Below are 18,272 nucleotides of genomic sequence, written 5' to 3' on the forward strand. Positions count from 1 at the left end.
TTTAAGTCAATAGAATTTTTTATATAAAAACTTTATTTTTATTAATTAAGTCATATCTTAGCCTTATTTAATTACTTTCATTAGTAATCATATTTTAATTATTATTTCTTTAGTGAATAATTAGTATTAAATATTTTAATCAACTTCACAAATTATATTACTTCATAAATAGTAATTAATTTTTTTAAAATTTTTCTTTGATAAAATATTTAAATACTAAGTATTCATTAGGTAATTAAGAATTAAAATACATAACTACTAATTAAAGTCATTAAAGTAATTAAAGGTGGTCCCAAATACTGAGTTTTGGTACCTGGAATGCATTCCATGTCTTTTGATGTCAAATTGATGAGTGAAAAAGGCAATGAAAACTTTTAGTAAAAAAGTCTCTCACAAGGAGAGAAAGGTTAGGGTTTTTCTATCCTGAGTGACGGCTAAGGTTTGCAGCGTCTACACCTTCGTTTAACGTACGGTTTGCGTGGGTCACAATATCTCGACAAAGCAAGCTCGATGGAGGAACTGGAAAACCGCTTCGGGATGAATCTTTGTCTCTCTGAGAAGGAAAGGGAATCCAAATTGAGGAAGAGGAATGTGGGGACTTGTGGAAGGGTTCACAGTTGACTTTGGTGGCTCTGGTTCTTACTATCAAAGCTGTAAACCGGGATGGTTTCATTGGCATATTTTCAAGGTTATGGAAAGGACTAGACGATGTATCTATTAAGGAGATAGGGAATCGCCCTTTCTTGGTGAGGTTTTGCAATAAGAAGGATAAGTTACCGGATATGGAACCTTGGACTTTTCGTGATAGTTTGGTGGTTTTGGTTGATGCGCGTGCAGGACTTGATACCAGAGAGGTGGAATTCCATCACAATACATATTGGATCCAATTGCATGGCATCCTTCCTTTGAATATGACTACAATGGTGGCACAGAAAATTGGATCTCTTGTAAGGAAGGTTTTGGAGGTTGATCAGGCTGATGGTGTGGAATGTATGGGACGCTTCTTACAAGTTCGTACTTAATTATACGTGGATCAACCCTTGATAAGAGGTGCTTTTGTCCAATTTCCTGATGATGGAGCTAAGTGGGTTAATTTTCAGTATGAATTTCTACCAGAGTACTGTTTTGTCTGTGGGCATTTCGGACATCCAAGCCATATCTATATTGAAAAATTAGAGGCTGATCAAGACCTCACAGAGAGCAAGGTGGAGGTTTTGCACAATTTTTCCGGGCTTGAGGCGGTGGAGGATTTGAGTGGCTGACGATTACGCTTTGGGGAACATAATGTTTCACAGGGGAATAATAGTACAAGCTTAGGGGGTAGATGGCGTCATGAGCGCTCTAGTCGCTTGGGAGAGCCTCGACATCTGCAACAGGTAGGGTGCTGGCGGGATGTGGGTGGTGCATATATGTCTAGAGGGTGGAGATGGAAGACACACTGCTACCTTCCCTAACAAATAGGCTTCTCATTCGCATTCTTTAACGGAGAGCGTACGTCTCTGACGAGAAGAACAAGAGCGTGAACGACGTATACGAGAAGAAGCTTGGGAAGTAGGTCTGTTAGGGCCACATGGAAGGAATGCGGGGCCTAAACAGGGGGATTCTTCTACAAATCAGTATATGCAAGAGGAGGAGGGTGGGGATCCCTCAGACAGGGTACGGGTATCTGAGGAGGATGGGAACCTGATTGACTTAAATTTTGGTGTTTCTCAGTTCGAAAAAGTACCATAGGATGATGGTTTGTCTACATAGGGGCAGGGGTTAAGAATTGGTTTGGGTCTGTTAACTCAAAGCTCGGACTCTTTTAATCTTGGGCTGATAATTGAGGGGACGATGCAACGTCACGAGTACAGAAAGACGAACAAAGGTGGTGAAGACAATGATGGTTGTCCGGGAGAGGAGAGAATCCCGCCAACTCTTGAGCTGTGTTCTCTGACATATGGGGGAGGGGGAAAGAAGGCTCGAAGACATCAAATGTTAATAGTTGATCTGCTGCAAGAGGCATAAACCTACGCAGACCGGTCTGGGCGAGAGTTATGAGGATCCTCATATAGAATTGTCAGGGTATTGGGGGTAATCTGACAGTTTCTAGCCTTATGGAGAAAGCAAAGCTCCACACTCCCGACATGGTGATGTTGCTAGAAACTAAAACTAGGAGTAGTCGCTATGTTTTTTCTAAAGAGGGTACTGGGAATGCCATTTATGCATGCGATGGAGGTACATGGCTTAAGTGGGGGTCTATGTGTTTTTTGGAAGGAAGTTCAACATGTGTCTCTTGTTAAATATGCAGATTTTTTTATTTTTTTATTTATTGAGGTTGGGATTAAGGATGTTGAGAAGGGGTCTGTTTGGAGATTTTTTGGTGTATATGCCAGTCAGATGACCGAATCAGAAGGAACCAATGGCAGGCTTTACGAACTCGAATTCTTACATGTCAGGAGGCTGTTATGGTAATGGAGGATTTTAATGATTTTTTAGATAGAGCCGAGAAGCAAGGAGGAAACTCTCGGTCTGAAAGGAGTATGTTGGATTTCCAGTCATTTGTGACGGATTTGTCTGATTTAGGTTTTGTTGGATATCCATTTACTTGGCGTAATAGACGACAAGAGGAAGGAATACAAGAACGGCTGGACAGGGGGTTTGCCGATGATAATTGGCTACGATTTTAGCCCACCGCAAAAAATTTCCATTGGGTGATTGAAGGGTCTTATCATGTTATGTTTTGTCTTGATACACATGAGACCAAGAGGAGGAAGAAAGGGCATTTTGCATATGATCCGCGATAGGGGAGGCATGAGGTTGTAGGGCAGTGGTGTTTGAGCGTTGGGTAAGACGAGAGTGGAAAAATTCGCAGTTGTGCATTGATGAGTTAAGGCTTGAGCTTCGAGCGGAATATCAAAATGGTATTTTCGATTCTGGGAAAGTCAAGGAATTGGAGTTTAAGTTGCAGAAGGCATTAGTGGGAAAAGTCAAGGGATTGGAGTTTAAGTTTAAGATTTCTCATATATTTCGTGAGGGTAATCATAGAGTTGACGCTTTGGCAAATCACAGTGTTCAGGGCTCTGGTTTCACATGGTAGGACACTACACCTTCATTTATTTTGTCTTCGTCATTGGGACTAGCTGGGCATGCCCAATTACCGTCTTACCTAGTCTTTTTTTGTTTACTCTTTCAGAGTTTTGCCTTCTTGGGTCCGCATGTTGATGCGACTTTATGTCACTGTCTTTCTTTTCTGCAATTTGGCCCCCTGCTGTTCTTTTTTTCTTTATATGTTTCTTTTATATTAATAAAATTATGATCAAGGGGATGGGCGGGGGTCCCAGAATGCCTTGGTATCTTCTTTGAGGGTTGTGAATGTTTGTGCATTCAATGACCGATACTGAAGAGCTAATCTTGCCTAATCTCTTGTTCTATTTATTAATAAATAAATAAAGAATACTACCACCTCTTACTACTATACTTATACATCTTTGTTTGAAATTGTTGTTCTGGTTGGCAAAGAGATTTCGAAAGTTCACCATCCTGCATTTTTGTCACAACAAGAAATAATCTTTGCCTCTCACATTCTTTCATAGATGGTAAAATTCGGCCACTATATAACATTTTAATATTTAATATTTTTATTCAATAATATGTGAAAATTTTATGTATTATTGAAAATTTTGTAAAAAAACACGTGTATTAAACATGAATAATATATATGTATGTGTATTGTATGTTTGCTTTTAAAAAAATATGTATTTTACAGAGTCTTTAAGAGTACGGAGAAACGAAAGTATTATTGAAAAATACGTACTTACTTGTATAATACAAGTATTAAATGGAAAAATGCTAAATTATTTACATGAGTAATAAGTAAAAAATCAAAAGGGGATAATAGAGATTTGGGCAATGGCCTAATAGTAATGGATAATGCTCTAAACTACTCTAACCGATAAAGGAAAATAATATAGCCGAGCGGCTATACTGTCTAATAAAATTAAAAAAAGAACCCGCCTAGCCCGCCCATTTTTCCAAAACTTGAATGGCGTGTTTTTTTTTTCAGATTTCTTTTTTCCTGGCTGGTCTGGCATCTCTGCAAATACTCAGAAATGGAGATCATCCTTCCTGTTGGTGATATGAGATATGAATCATTCTTGGACAAATCAAAGTACGACATAGCCTCTTCTTCAGGGTTGGTGCTGGGAAGTTCATTGTTCATCAGCTCGGAGCCACTCCTTGGTTTCCATAAATTAGGGTGAACCATGGGAGTTAATGGCATTCAATCAATATCATCAGAATCAAATGACCAATTATCGCTTCGGTTTCAATTTTGAAAGGAAAGAGAGGAGAAATCTAAGTTACAAGCAGCAAGATTTACTTTTTTTTTTCTCCTCCTGTTTTTTCGATGGCATGTATGTTTGGTGACTTAATGCATTATGTTGTTTGTTTCTTATGGTTTTGGCAGTGTTAGTTATTCGTATAGAATGCAGGCTCAGAGTTAGAGTTTATAAGAAATTATGATTCTTTGCTGTGTTAATAAAATATTAAGCATCTTTATTCATAATTTTGTCTTCTGGCAATATAGGTTTTTCTTAATTTAGGAAGTTGATAGTCAGTTTATGTGACTTCTGATCTCATGAGTTTGATAAGAGTAGAAATTACCCTGCTTTACTAATGCCGGTTACGAGAAGTTAATTCCCTATAGACCAAAGAAATAGTATTTGAGGTTTAGCAAGATTTAATTTTGAATCTGGTTATTTCTGCTAAATCCTTAGATTGGCTTTTCAATGCAATTAGTCGTATGGCATGCAGTTCATATTCAAATGACATAGGTATTTTATACAAGTATATACGTTTGGAATTATATGAACTTGTCTACAAAACAAATATTTGAAGCCTTTTGGATAAACTTTGAGTCAAAACTGGGGGGATTAATGTGATATGATGATGAACCGAAATCAGTAATGGAATTTTAATACTGACCTGATCTGTAAAGAGCCCCTTGTCTTTTGCTGATTTAATTAACTTTTTGCCTTGCTTTGCATGCCAAATTATTTTATATTTACATCTGATATGCAAGTTAATCACATGATGTTTGCATTTTGCAGCTTCAGCAGTAGCACCTTTCTACAAGGAGATCCGTTTCTTGGAATTTTCAGGACTCTTGATCTTTTATCTCCTCTGTTGATTACGTTGATGGTACGTTTTCTCTATGCGAAGGAGAATTTGCAGGGCTTACAAAAACACCACAGCACAATGATGTGCCATGCTCAGTTTTGTTTTGGCGAGGATGGTAGAGTGCCCATTTGAAAAGTTTGACACCACACAGGTTCCTTATGCAACAACACATATAAAAGTGAATCAGGAGATGATTGCAGGTCAAAGCCAAAAAGGTGGCAGGCCTCTCGTCTCTGTTTTACATTTATGATGTCGCAACTACCGGAAGGTCATTCCTTAAGGAAAACCTCCTAGAGATAGTGTGACCACTTGAAGAATACTTAGCTTGCAGAATTTTCAAAAAGAACCTTATCTTTCTTGAAATCAATTGTCAAATATGCAGGCTCTTTTTGAGCATTTGCAATGCAAGGCAAAGTAAAAATTGATACACAATTTGCATAGGTTAGTATCATATACTTGCGAAGGGGTGGTGACTACATCTTTATATGAATATATATATATATATATATATATATCATGGTGAATCATTGGGTGGCCTGATCCCTTTTTGGGTGCCTTGTGTTTTTAATCCCAAAGTGAAGAGTTAAAAAGCCAAATAGTTCCTCAAAGATGCCTTGGTATGGGGTAGCCTCCCCTCTCCCTAAACACATGATAGTTCCTTCACTGCATACACTGCAAGGTGAGTCTTGTTTATGGCAAGGAGGTGCAGCTCATTCTGGTGAATTTGGATGTAAGTATCTGACAATGATCTCAACTCCTTCCCATTTGGAATCTGCAACAATTTGCTTCTCTGTTTTTCCCACCCAGCAGCACCCCACCCAAAAATCTGCAGGGCCAAAATGACATCGATTGGTGGAATGTGTGCAGGTGTTCTGGCCTTGTGACTTCGAGTTTACCAGTAAATTTATTGGACAGCAAACACACGAACCCAGAGCTGATTGGCAAGTGGAAAATTTTGGAGGTGTTATCATTGGGTTCATGCTTAACTTTGGCGAAAATACTTCCAATTATACAAACGCATTGCAAGAATTTTTATGGTTTAGATTTGTCCAAAGGCTCCGTTCATGGGCGTGAGGCATTGTCAATTGTGAAGTTGGTGCCCAAAAATGATATGACAAATTTGTATATTTAAAACATATAGCCGACCGGCTTTACTTTCTAAGTACATTTGGATATTTGAAAGTATAGCCGTTCGGCTATACCCGAATATATTTTAAGAGTATGGCCGGTATTTTAATAGTATAGCCGAACGGCTATACTCTTTAAATATTTTCGAGAGAAAAACACGAAGCTTGCACTAGCAGACGACGGAGCTTGCAGAAGCCATATTCGCTTCTCTATCAACTCGAGCTTCGATTTGTTTTCTTCGGTTTCGGCTGCTTCGTCCTCCTTGTTCGCCCCGAAAAAGACCCAACCCGCCCAGGAGGCCTAGCGCCCCCAGCCGCCTAGCGCTAGCCGCCTAGCCGCCCGCCTAGGCCGATTTTTCGAAAACAGAGATTAACTGAAAGTCTGAAACCCGAAATTGAAAAAGTTTAGCTGCAAATTTGAGCTTGAGATTGAGATTGGGAAGCCGAAGCAAGCACAAGTGAGGTCCATAGAAGAAGAGATCATTAGACTCTTAATTCATCTAATTCCATTTGCTGACTTGGTGTCTGTCTTCAGTGGAAGGAAATGATGAAGCTATCCTATCATGGAGTTTCTACGGTCTTGCCAATAACAAGGTTCGGTTTTTAGGCCCCAATCTCAAATTCTGACTATTTATTTCTGGTTTGGTTAAGCAAAAGATTGATTGGTTTGGTTCTTCTTGCTTGAAACTTGATAAATCTTTATGCATTCAATATTCATCCATTGATGGTTCTTCTTGGTTGGACTGCTTTTCATTCTTTGGATATCCAATTTGAAAAAGCGGTGCAGGAGCAGTTGTTCATGCACATCATCTCACATTCCTTGAGGTTCATACTTGTGTTATACCAGGATTGTTCTGTACTTGGCAATTTCACCCCAGAATACTTCTCAAAGATGTCTGCACTGCAATTCAGTTGGCTCTTTCTCACACAGCTATATGACCAATCCACCAAGTCCCAGTCTTGTTGAAAGGTCAGTATAAATCATGTGATTTTGTTCAGTGCCAAAACTTCTTCAAGTTTCAGTTTAGGATTTGCTTAATAATCTTTGGGTTAATTTAAACAAACGTGAATGAACTTGGGAGTGTGTGGAATGAATCATATTTGGAATAGCTTAGTAATTTTATAATTGAATAATTTAGTAATGAAGATGGTATGATGGAGTGAAGGTTTGTCTTTGTAGTTAAGTCATTGATTTTGTCAGATAAAATGTAAGTTTCGAAAATTCTATTAGAGAGTATAGCCGATCGGCTATACATTTAAAAAAATTTATATATTATGGCCGCTCGGCTATACTATTGAAATATTCTCTGCCCTATTTGCAGCGTATAAATAGAAATTTCGAACCTATTCGTCAAACAGTGCATGGCTATGCATAATAAGACAGTTGACAATGTTAAACGTATGCCAATTTCTCCACCAACCTCATCCCTTCTTAATTTTACAAATATTCAAAATAGGAAATTAAGTTTTGTTGTGGATTTTTTATTATTATTTTAATTCCTTGGCATAGATGCTAGTGCCGAGCTAGCAAGTTCTAACTTCTAATCAATGAATTTTCTTTCATCAATCAAGTGAGGGGCTGGGTAGAGAAGAGTGGGAAGGAATAATGGGGTTGGAGGAGGGGAATCTTTAAAGTATTATTTTTAATTTTAATAATTAAATTAAGTTTTTTATAAGATAATTTTTAATTTTTAACTTTTTTTCTTCAAACATGGTACTTAGTTTAGCAACATAATGGGTCCTATTGGTGCCTTGTCAGCATTTTTAATGGAGTTTTAAACAGACTTGACAGAAAGGGCAAAGTAGGACACAAAACAATTGTTAAAGGGCAAAGTGGCTCACTTTAACTTTAAGGGGGTTTAATAGGAATTGACCAATGTTTGTTTCAGAGTAGACTTAAGACAAAGAGCAACGGTAAGATGGGCACTAATGTGGTACCGGCCGAAGGCTTTCCGATGCTTAAATTAGCTTAAGGACATAGTGAATAATAATTTGGACAGAATAAGGGCTAAGTAGCCGAATGTAGCATTTACCTCATTTTAGGTACTTGCACCTCTATTTATAGATCTTAAGAGGTGTGCACCTTGAGTGGGATTTTGATGTGGGATTGTGGACATTGCCTTAGAGGCTGCCACGTGTCCTTTGTCCAGCCTAGTAAAACAGACACCTTCTTAAGCGGGATCAGTAGGTTGGGTTGCCAAAAGCTCACCCTGCCAATGATTTGTACATGGGTAGGATTGCCGAAGGTTCACCCTACCGATGGTCGTTTTATGAGTCTCAATGCTTTGACTGGGCTTTGTGAGTCTCATTGTAGGTCCTGCGCTCCACATGCAGAATAATTGGCTTGTCATATATGATATAAAGACGTAATATTAATAATATACACTCCCACCCACTTGCGAGTTTAATTTAAGTTGAATTAATAATATATTATTTAGGCTAGTTTAAATGCACATTAATTAGTTCCAATTCACTAATTGAATTTATATTTAAATTTGATGTTTGGTATTTGACATCTCCCTTGGAAATATTCTAAAGCTCAAATTTATTTTCAAATAGTAATTTGACACACAAAAATTCAGGTTATGAAGTCAATACGGATTTCTTTCTGTCGAAATGAAGTGTAACGCAGATGGAAAGCTTAGAGTTATTGCTCAAATTTTCCGAACGAAAATAGTGGTCTTTGTATTCTTCTCAGAAAAAACAAAAACAAGAAAAGGCAAACCTGCTCCGCCGCTTCAGAGGCAACGGTAACTAAAACCCAACGGGTGAGGCGCGTACTAGATTTGGGCCCACACCCTCTAGAAACTAGGCGAAATAAAAGAAAAAGAGTATGAAACTGGGCAATGAAGGGGCCAACCAACCTTGTGTCTTGACGTTGTTAGTTTCTTTACCAACACCTTCAATCTTTTTCAATCAAAAGATCATCTTCCTCTTCAATCTTTCGTCCATTTTACTTTACATGATTTTTCACATCAAAATTCACATCCACAAACCCAAAAACATTTATTAGTTTATCTATTTTGGAAAGCAAGTTTTGTACACGTAAATTATAATTTCTGATAACCCTGTTGTTTGTATCTCATTGGCACAATGGCAACTTTCTTGTGGGCTTGGGAGGATTTTTTTTTATTTTTTAAATCAATATTTCTGTTCTGGGTTTTCTGTCTAATTGAACATTGTTGCATGCAAGGTGTGGACATGAGCTGTATAGGTCATGCCTGTAAACCAATTTTCAATGCAAGGGAGAAGACAAAGGGGAACAATAGAAAATTATATAATGCACCAAATGTGTCCTGCTTTGAGAGTAATGAAGGCTCTCAGTCTCTGAAAATATATTATATGTTGAAATTTTTTGAAGATTATTCAAGGGGTTTCCTGGTTTCTAAGATATTTGGAGAAGGCATCTTGACATCACATAAAAGGACATTAGAAAAGGGTTCATGGAATCAGCGGCTATGAGTGCTGCAACAATTTAATATGTTACAGCTGTCTGCTTCCGATGACCCTTTTGCCAAAACCATACTCATATTACTTGTGCATAATTGGGAAGTTCTACTTAGTTCTTCCTTATATAGAAGTGATGAATGACCTTGACACTATATTCTTGCTGAGCACTGAACAGTGTCAAAATCAAAGCCTTACACTGCACTCCAAATATATGGTGAGAGGTCAGTATTTTGCTCTCTACAAGTTAACTGTTTTCTTGTTTGGATATTATTAACTAATTGTAGCAATCTTTTGTTATCATGAAGGAATTGCTTCTATTTATTGCTTGGTTTTATTCCCATTGGTACTGGCTACTTTCCAATCCTTTCTTCTGCATATAATTTGACTTCCTGATAAGGGTATCACTTCAAAAGGTACTTCTTCTGCCTTAACATACTGAAATTTTCAATGTTTCCCTCGTTGTTCTCAGATAATAGTATTAATGTGAAGTTTTTGTTCTCAGTTTTGCTTGATAGTTTGAATTATTTTGAGTTTTGCACTGTCAAGTTTTCTGATTTTTACTATTGTGATGTAAAATGGGAGTTTGGTTAAGTTTTTCTTCATCTTCGTCTACTTTTTCTCATGGCTTCCTCTCTTTCCACATTGAAGTTGTATGCTTAAAAAGACATTCAGAGCTAGGTAAGGAAAAGAATGCAACAGTAAAAGAAACTATGTGATACAATGTATATTCAGCAACTTAGATTTGATCTATGGTTTTCAATTTACCTAAGTGGAAGTACTCTTTTACTTTGGATGGATGAAGTTTGCCAAAGTAACAGAAAATCTGTATTTTTCATTTATCTTAGCACATTGACAAATTTTTTACAATTTTCTTTTCAATTACATAACTTTTTCTATGCTACACATCCAGTTTGAGAACAATGTGTAAACTTGTTAAAAATGAAGTTACATCTTAGTGCTTTAAATTGCAGAATGATTACATCTGCTGAAGCAGTTGAAGCTATGGTAGAGGTTGTTCCTTGGGAAGAAGTTCCTGAGTCATTGGAGCAAAAGAGAATTGATTACTTGGCAGAAAGGAAAAGGCCGCTGCGAGCCCGTTATGCATATGGCATAATCTTCTTAATCACAAATCTTTGGGCTTGGTTTGTTCGTGACTATGCGCAAAGGGTTTTACCTGAGCTCCATTGTATGCAACTGTTCTCCCCTTCTCAAATACTGTAACTGACTTCTGCAAAGCCAATATCCCTATATAGCTTCTAAAGTAGTTTCACTTTACGGATTCTGCTAGACTTGTGATCTTTATCTTATGTTAAATTCCACAGACAAGTTCCTTTGCACATGAACAACATTTAGAAACTGAAATTCTGATCCTGTCATGCATTATTGAAGTGATTCATTTACACATAATTACAGACTAGAAAAGGTATATATAATGATGCTTTCTGTGTTGTGCTTCTAAAATTTCTTCTGCAGATATGAAATCTTGTGGATCTGGCGGAAATGACTGCTTTCATACACTGGGAGTTCTTCGTGTGAGTTTAGGAAGCTTTGTATCTTTTTTCTGGCTGATTCATAAGATTAGGTTTAACTGCAACCCCTTATAAATTGGTTAACTAATACTGCTGTACCCTTAAGCGTAAAGCTCAATTGGAAACTAAGGATGATGGAGAAATAATGCAGTCATAATCTTTTGTTTGCAGGACAAATGTGTTATCATAGGATGGATAACAAAAAAACTCAGGCCTATAACTTGTATTATAATCGTTTTACTATATAAGTTAATATTTATTTTCAGCTACAGATTTCCTACCTGTGTTTCTGTCCCCTCAAAGAGTGAACAACCTTAACATCAAAATCAGATATTTTTCTTTCTAATGTTCCTCACTACATCTAATACAAGAAAACTATGTGAAGCTCGCAATGCATGGCATTCTGGATGGTGGGGATTGAAGTTTTTCATATTACTAATATCGATGGTGGTTCCATTCTTCGTTCCTTCAGATTCTGTTCAATTATATGGTACGTTAATTTGACATCAATCACGAAACACTTCATATTTAATACCATATTCTTTTGTCTTTCTTCATACTGGTCCTTTATGCATCAATTGAGAAAGAAGCATGACTTACTTGGTCCATCTGATGTTAGAACATGTGAGAATAATCTCTTTCAATGCATTATTCTTTTCAATCATATTTACAAGTAGATAAAATGGTCAATTAAGAAAAACCATGGAAAACAAAAATACAAAGTCTAGGCCTAAGAACATAATCTACTGTATCTGGGGGTTCTGTTACCATGGATATTAGTAGTTTCCTTCAAATAAACCACTCATGACCTATCTATTCCTCCTTGTTTGATGCATCTTGAAAAAGAATTTCCAAATTAACAAGTTTTTTCCTACTTTCTCGCAGGTGAATTTGCTCGTGTTGGTGCAGGGTAATCTTTCAAATTCTTTGTTAAAATGCCTTGAAAGCCATTTATATATTCTACACTTGCTTGAACCGGTCGCTAGCTTGGATAAGGCCATCTTTAGTGCTTTGTTCTAACCTGCTCCACTTTTGCATAAAACATTAGATCATGATCTGTGCAAGAGAAATTCGTTATCAATACACGAAATACTAATCTCAAACTCATAGTACAATTTGTTTTTCTTTACCTCACTTCTAAATCAGTTGCCTTCTTCTAGAGAGAATTATTTCTAAGATTTGAAAAGGACTAAAGAAAAGCAACCCTGATGTGGAAACTATCAAGTCAATATGGGACAGCTTAATCAACACAATTTCAGAGAGTGGTGTGAGAGTTCTGGAGTACCCTGTAATCAATGTTTAGACAAAAAATGAAGAAGAGGAGGAAAACAAACTAATGAACAAACCTATGGTTTGTCGCATCTGGAAATGGAATCTTGTTTTTAAACCTCCATTTTAGATCTTAGAAAACATCGATTCATCACCTTATTGAAATCAAGGTGTAGCATGTATAGTAGAATATATTCTTTAGTTCGTGAACTTGCACGTTAATTTGCTTTGAGTGTTTGGCTCATATCATGACTAACATTGGTTTGTGCTAGCTTCTCATGACAGGATTTTTCTCCTTCTCCAACTTATAAGTGTGATCCAGTTTATTAATTGGTGGAATAAGTACTGGATGCCCGATGAGCAAAAGAAGCAGAGGTATGACTTTTATTAACAGGAAAAGTAGACATTAGCTCAGATTATTGGATGGCTACCATTTTACTGGTCATCCCAAAATGAAAAAATGGTCAGCTTATTATCTAATACAAAATAGAAACAAAGACTTCGTAAAGATCACAATAAGGAAATAGACCATTGTAATTATTGCTTTAGCCTTCATTTCTTCTCTTGGTGATAAATGTACTTAATAGATCTTCTTTTATATTCTACAGCTGCTCCTTTGGATTATTCATGTCTACACTATTTTACATTGCTTCAATGAGTGGAATTGCATTTATGTACTCATCACATGCGATGAAATCCTCATGTGTTCTCAACATATTTTTTATCACATGGACCACAATTCTACTTATTGTAATGATGGTTATATCGCTACATTCGACGGTATACAGTGCTCTTCAAAACATTTCCATTTGATGTAAATTAATTACTTATCAACTTCGATTTGTGTTCCTTCTAGTTAAGAATAGATTATCGTTTTCCTTATTAATACAGGTAAACAGAGGTCTTTTATCTTCTGGAATTATGGCTTCATACATTGTTTTCCTATGCTGGTCTGCTATCAGAAGGTGAGGACTTCAGCCATACATCAAATATTAACTTGCTAATTCAGATTCAACTAAAATTTCTACCAATTATTTATTTATTCTTAAATCCTATTTGCTGTGCATTGTGCATCAGTTATATTGTGTAGGTGTAAATTTATGTCATAGATTCGTAAATTTTGGTCTAAATCCAGATAGTATTATGGTTCATTCAACATATTAGTAAGCAACTGCTCATAAACTTTATACTCAGTATGTATAAAGGTCTCTAAGAAGGTTTAATTTAAAATGAGCAGTATATGAAATTTTGGTTGTATTTCCTTTATCTAACACTGAAGGCAAAGTGAAACATCCAAAATTTATGAAATGAGAAAAGCACTAGCATCTGTTTCTTTATAGGCTTTCATCATCTATTTATGCCTTTTCCTTTGCAACTTGATTATCAAGACATTTAACGTTACTCTGGTTTTAATACATGGCTTTTCAGTGAACCTGCCAATGAAGAATGCAACAGACAAAAACAAGGGAATGTCAATGGTGATTGGAGTACAATACTAGTAAGAGCTGACTAGTTCTATTTCTTTTTTCTTCTTTTTGGTTGCCTCTTTAAGTTCCCTGTATTGAATAATAGTTTACAGTACGAGTATATGCAAAACATGTTAAAAGAATCCAGCACTGAAAAAACTAGCATCAGTTAATGATGGTCGGTTTTGGGTTGAACATGCACATACTGCTAGTCGGCTACAATGCAAAAAGCCACTGCTACCCATAGATGAAGTAAACTGGGAAAAAATTCAGCACTAAAAAGTGTTTGAGCACTAGAAAATTTTCTGGTTCCTTCATTATCCTTCTAAGTTGAAGAAAAGTATCTTCATTTTCTAATCAGAGACACTGATGAAATGATTGTTAGCAATAGCCCCACATCTCCTAGGTACCTTTGGAACGTGCAGTGTAAAAACATATTGGCATCCTTTCTGTGTAAGCAGGTTTGGATAATTTCTAAAGATGAGTTTAGCAATGACATGCACCAAATGTATTCAATATTAATCTCCATAGTGGTAATATGTTGTGTTACACTGTACTACCTGCAGGGCTTCCTGATTGCAATATGTTCTATTGTTATGGCAACCTTTTCAACTGGGATAGATTCGCAGTCATTTCAGGTGAATACTTTCTCTGTATATAGTATATGTTCAAAGAATGAATTACATCCACCTTATTTGGTTGCTAAGAAAATGGCAGAGAAGAAAACAAAATTTAGGCGTAACAGTTTCATTAATTGTTTTGAGCCACTGGAAAACAAAAATTGCCTGTAACTTAATTTAGTGCTTCGTACAACATGGCTCCATTGACGCAATTCTTAGATACATAGATTCTATTCATTGACAAAAGCGAGAGTAAGCGTGAAATATGCAGGGATGTTTCTTGCTGACTGCTAAAAGCGGCCAGGATCTTAATTCCAGTTATATAGCCAAAAACTAAAAGTACTTCTCATGCTATTTAGTTTCAAAAAGATGAAGTTCAAGAGGACGATGACATCCCTTACAAGTATGGATTTTTCCACCTAACATTTTCCTTGGGGGCCATGTATTTTGCAATGCTATTCATCAGTTGGAACCTCAATAACTCAGCTAAGAAGTAAGAAACCAAACTATCAGGTCCCCTGTCATTTAGATATCTCTGTTTTGAAATGATTCATTTTGTATAATTTCGATCGTTGTACATAACATTCTGAAACAATCAGGTGGAGCATTGATGTTGGGTGGACTAGTACATGGGTTAAAATTATCAACGAATGGTTTGCAGCTTCAATATTTCGTAAGTAAATCAGTGTATATGAGTTCCTATTTGGATTGCTTCTGAACAAGGATTGTTTTTCATGTCTTGAGTTTTATTTCTCCACATGCAAAATCTGATAATAAACTTTAGTCTGCCATAATCAACCTACATCATAATATGCCCTACTCAATATTTGGCATGAGTAACATCACAATATAGCCATTTTGATTTTCTTCTAAAAGTGCACTAGCAACCCTACTCAAAATTTGGCTGATCTACAAGTTACCATGCTGAAATTGTAAAAAAACCTTTTTTCAGATAACTTGAAAGATTATGAAATGTTTGGTTTGTATTTTGGTTCTATTGGATTTGTGTTCTCTTGGAAAGACATGATAGGGAAATCAGAGCAACTTTTTATCTGTTCTATATCTTTGATTTTCTTCCAATGTTTTTATGCAGTATGGACGTTGATTTCCCCGGTTCTGAGGCAGTCCAAAGTCATGGATCATGAAGAGCCTGTGCAGGAGCTTGATAACTCAGCTGTGCCATGATTGATTATGGAAAATGTTGCAGATCTTTCTTGCTACCTGCTACATGGTCATTATTCTTTCTGTGTCAATTATTCTTCAAGCCAGTCACCAAAGGAGCAGAGAAAAATAAGTCTTTAATATTCCATTGTTGGAAAATCAAGAAGAAGATGCCTGCAATTGAGTATTCAAATATTTTGCACCTTAAAACATCAGAAGATGAAGAAAATACCATGGTTTTATGAAGAGGATTAATCATGTGAATGAACCACATGATGACTTATCTAATGTGTTTGGCATATTGTCAGAAGTCAAATTGTGAAATTTATTCAACATAATTTGTTAGCATTTCTCATAAGGTTATACAATTAATCAGTTCTGCCACATTGACTTACATGAAAACATTTGTATGTCATCAGGTCAATTTTCTTTCATTAGTCTGTGATACTTGCTGGTTTGGTTGCACCCAATGCACTATTGGCACATTCTCCCTCTGCTATCCAGTCAAACCCATATGTAGATCAAAAGTTTCATTTCTCTTTCTTCCTTCTAATTATAATCCAGTCAAACCCATATACATCACCTCTCAACCACTAATAGCAACCTTTTTAGCCTAATTTATAAGAGTTAATTGCTGTCTAGAATTTCCTAAAACAGAATAATAGCATGCTTTCTCACTAGACCTTTTCTACTTTCTATATAAAAGCAGGAGCCATTACCCAATTGAACACTCACCAAAACACCTTTCTTCTACAAATCAAATCCTTAGAAATCATCAAGAGAGAGATACTTCAAGATGTTGAAGCAATCCCCAGTTTGTTCCATTTTCTTCACTGTGCTAATTGCCTCAGTGCATGTACTGCTGGTCAAGGCAGCAGTTGACCCAGTCAAAGCCAGTGGGCATGAGCCAATTCTTGAGATGTACATGCATGACATTCTTGGGGGCAGCGGCCCTACAGCTAGGCCAATCACTGGCCTACTTGGCAACATCTACGGAGGGCAAGTGCCCTTGCAAGGCCAATAGGGTTCCTTCCCCCACAAGGTGGCGTGGCCATCCCCAATGCCAATGGTGCGCTCCCAACTGTCAATGGCCTCAATGGCATTCCACTTGGCACTGGCTTAGCTGACACAACATTTTCAGGAAAACCAAGTGGCCAGGCCCAAACCCGGTTGGGCCCTGATGGGCTGGGCCTGGGCTTCGGAACCATCACAGTCATTGATGATATTTTGAACACAGCACCTGAGTTGGGCTCACAGACAATTGGGAAGACTCAAGGAGTTTATGTGGCAAGTTCAGCTGATGGATCCTCACAGATGATGGCTTTCACAGCCATGATTGAAGGTGGTGAATATGGTGACACCTTAAACTTCTATGGCATATTCAAAATTGGAAGCCCAATGTCACATTTGTCAGTGACAGGAGGCACTGGAAAATTCAAGGGTGCAAGTGGGTTTGCTGAGGTTAGGTCACTTATACCTCCTGGTCAACATGTCACTGATGGTGCTGAGACATTGCTGAGGATCATTGTGCATCTAAGCTACTGAATCAGATATGGTGTGGAAAATTTAACTGCACGTTTGATTTGTTTGCTTGATCTACAGAGAATCTGGATGTAGTTTTCTTGTCAATGATTGAAGTTTTTCAAATTTGAATTTGTCTAATTTTGTCATAATGGTATTCTAAATTTTCTGTTGGATTTTGCATTGGCAGAAGAATGCAATTTATGTTTAGCTCATTTTCTGTCGTTTTCCTGTACAATTTACATACAATGAATTAATTGATAGGTAAAAGTTGTTGCTTGCTTTCAATCTTTTGATTTTAAATCCTCATGACTTGAAACTCTTCATGGCTTGATGACTTCATTTAGTTTTGACTACACACTCTCATTGCAGTGACCAAAGTTTCGAATAGGACATTCAACATAGGAGTACAGACCTTAACACTGCGTCTTTGATTTTTTCTGACAAAACCAACAACACTAAGCCAAGTTGAAATGAAACTAATAATTCAAATCCAAATTCTCAAACCTCTTGCAGAAAAAATTTGGATCTGATTCAAATCCAAGCTCTGCAGCATATCTGTAGAAGAAGAACAAATAAAAAGGTCTTATAATATAAGTGTACACAGAACAAACCTAACAAACCAAAAACCTACCAGAATCATGGTTTCTGATAATTGAATTTTAGACCAAACTGTGCCTTCTTCCATAAAAAGCATCAAAGAATTGCTCCATTTTCTTCCAATCCAAGAAACAGATGCAAGTACAACATTTAGTTCTTCTGCAATTGCACAAACTGTCATAGTAGTCTAAAAGAGGCAATGAATTGTACATGAAAAGAGAGAAAACCCTACAATGGAAACATGGTTTTTTTTTTCTTTCCGTAATGAGATCATCTGTGAGCCATATGTTTTTGGCTTTTAGGTTAAGAAGCTCCCAGTCCTTGAAAAAATCTGCAATTAATGGACTATAGACGCCAAAAAAGTGATAC

The 18,272-nt window shown here is 36.8% G+C and overlaps 2 protein-coding genes across 4 annotated transcripts; both read left to right on the plus strand.

The window, feature by feature from the left end:
* Nucleotides 1-6,617: 6,617 nt before the first annotated feature.
* On the plus strand, nt 6,618-16,166 carry LOC103323847 (Serinc-domain containing serine and sphingolipid biosynthesis protein). Of its 3 annotated transcripts, XM_089047399.1 has the most exons (15): nt 6,618-7,257; nt 9,481-9,951; nt 10,043-10,150; nt 10,709-10,923; nt 11,211-11,287; nt 11,597-11,756; nt 12,152-12,176; nt 12,821-12,910; nt 13,144-13,315; nt 13,427-13,500; nt 13,964-14,033; nt 14,568-14,639; nt 14,981-15,114; nt 15,221-15,294; nt 15,715-16,166. In XM_089047399.1, the coding sequence occupies exons 4-15, from the start codon at nt 10,710-10,712 to the stop codon at nt 15,804-15,806; spliced, it is 1,254 nt and encodes a 417-aa protein (XP_088903525.1). In that variant the 5' UTR covers nt 6,618-7,257; nt 9,481-9,951; nt 10,043-10,150; nt 10,709; the 3' UTR covers nt 15,807-16,166. The 3 variants fall into 3 exon arrangements, with proteins under 3 accessions (XP_088903525.1, XP_088903526.1, XP_008224089.2); XM_008225867.3 differs by lacking the exons at nt 6,618-7,257; nt 9,481-9,951; nt 10,043-10,150 and adding an exon at nt 10,264-10,415; XM_089047400.1 differs by lacking the exons at nt 6,618-7,257; nt 9,481-9,951; nt 10,043-10,150; ... (1 more) ...; nt 15,221-15,294; nt 15,715-16,166 and adding exons at nt 10,234-10,415; nt 14,893-14,973.
* Nucleotides 16,167-16,307: 141 nt separating this feature from the next.
* Nucleotides 16,308-17,406, plus strand: LOC103323846 (dirigent protein 16-like). The gene is given in 2 exon segments (XM_008225866.2): nt 16,308-16,789; nt 16,792-17,406. Coding segments are annotated over 2 exon segments (747 nt in total). The 5' UTR covers nt 16,308-16,578; the 3' UTR covers nt 17,328-17,406.
* Nucleotides 17,407-18,272: the final 866 nt, after the last annotated feature.

The sequence above is a fragment of the Prunus mume genome, linkage group LG2 (genome assembly GCF_029339155.1).
Source record: "Prunus mume cultivar Tortuosa linkage group LG2, ASM2933915v1, whole genome shotgun sequence".
NCBI lineage: Eukaryota > Viridiplantae > Streptophyta > Magnoliopsida > Rosales > Rosaceae > Prunus > Prunus mume.

Excerpts from the sequence above, each read along its gene's own strand:
- LOC103323847 (XM_008225867.3), top strand. The coding sequence starts at position 10,390 with ATGCTTAAAAAGACATTCAGAGCTAG. Across the intron at positions 11,288-11,596 it reads GTGTGAGTTTAGGAAGCTTT|ATATTTTTCTTTCTAATGTT; the intron begins GTATCTTTTTTC and ends CATCAAAATCAG. Across the intron at positions 12,911-13,143 it reads GATGAGCAAAAGAAGCAGAG|CTGCTCCTTTGGATTATTCA; the intron begins GTATGACTTTTA and ends TATATTCTACAG.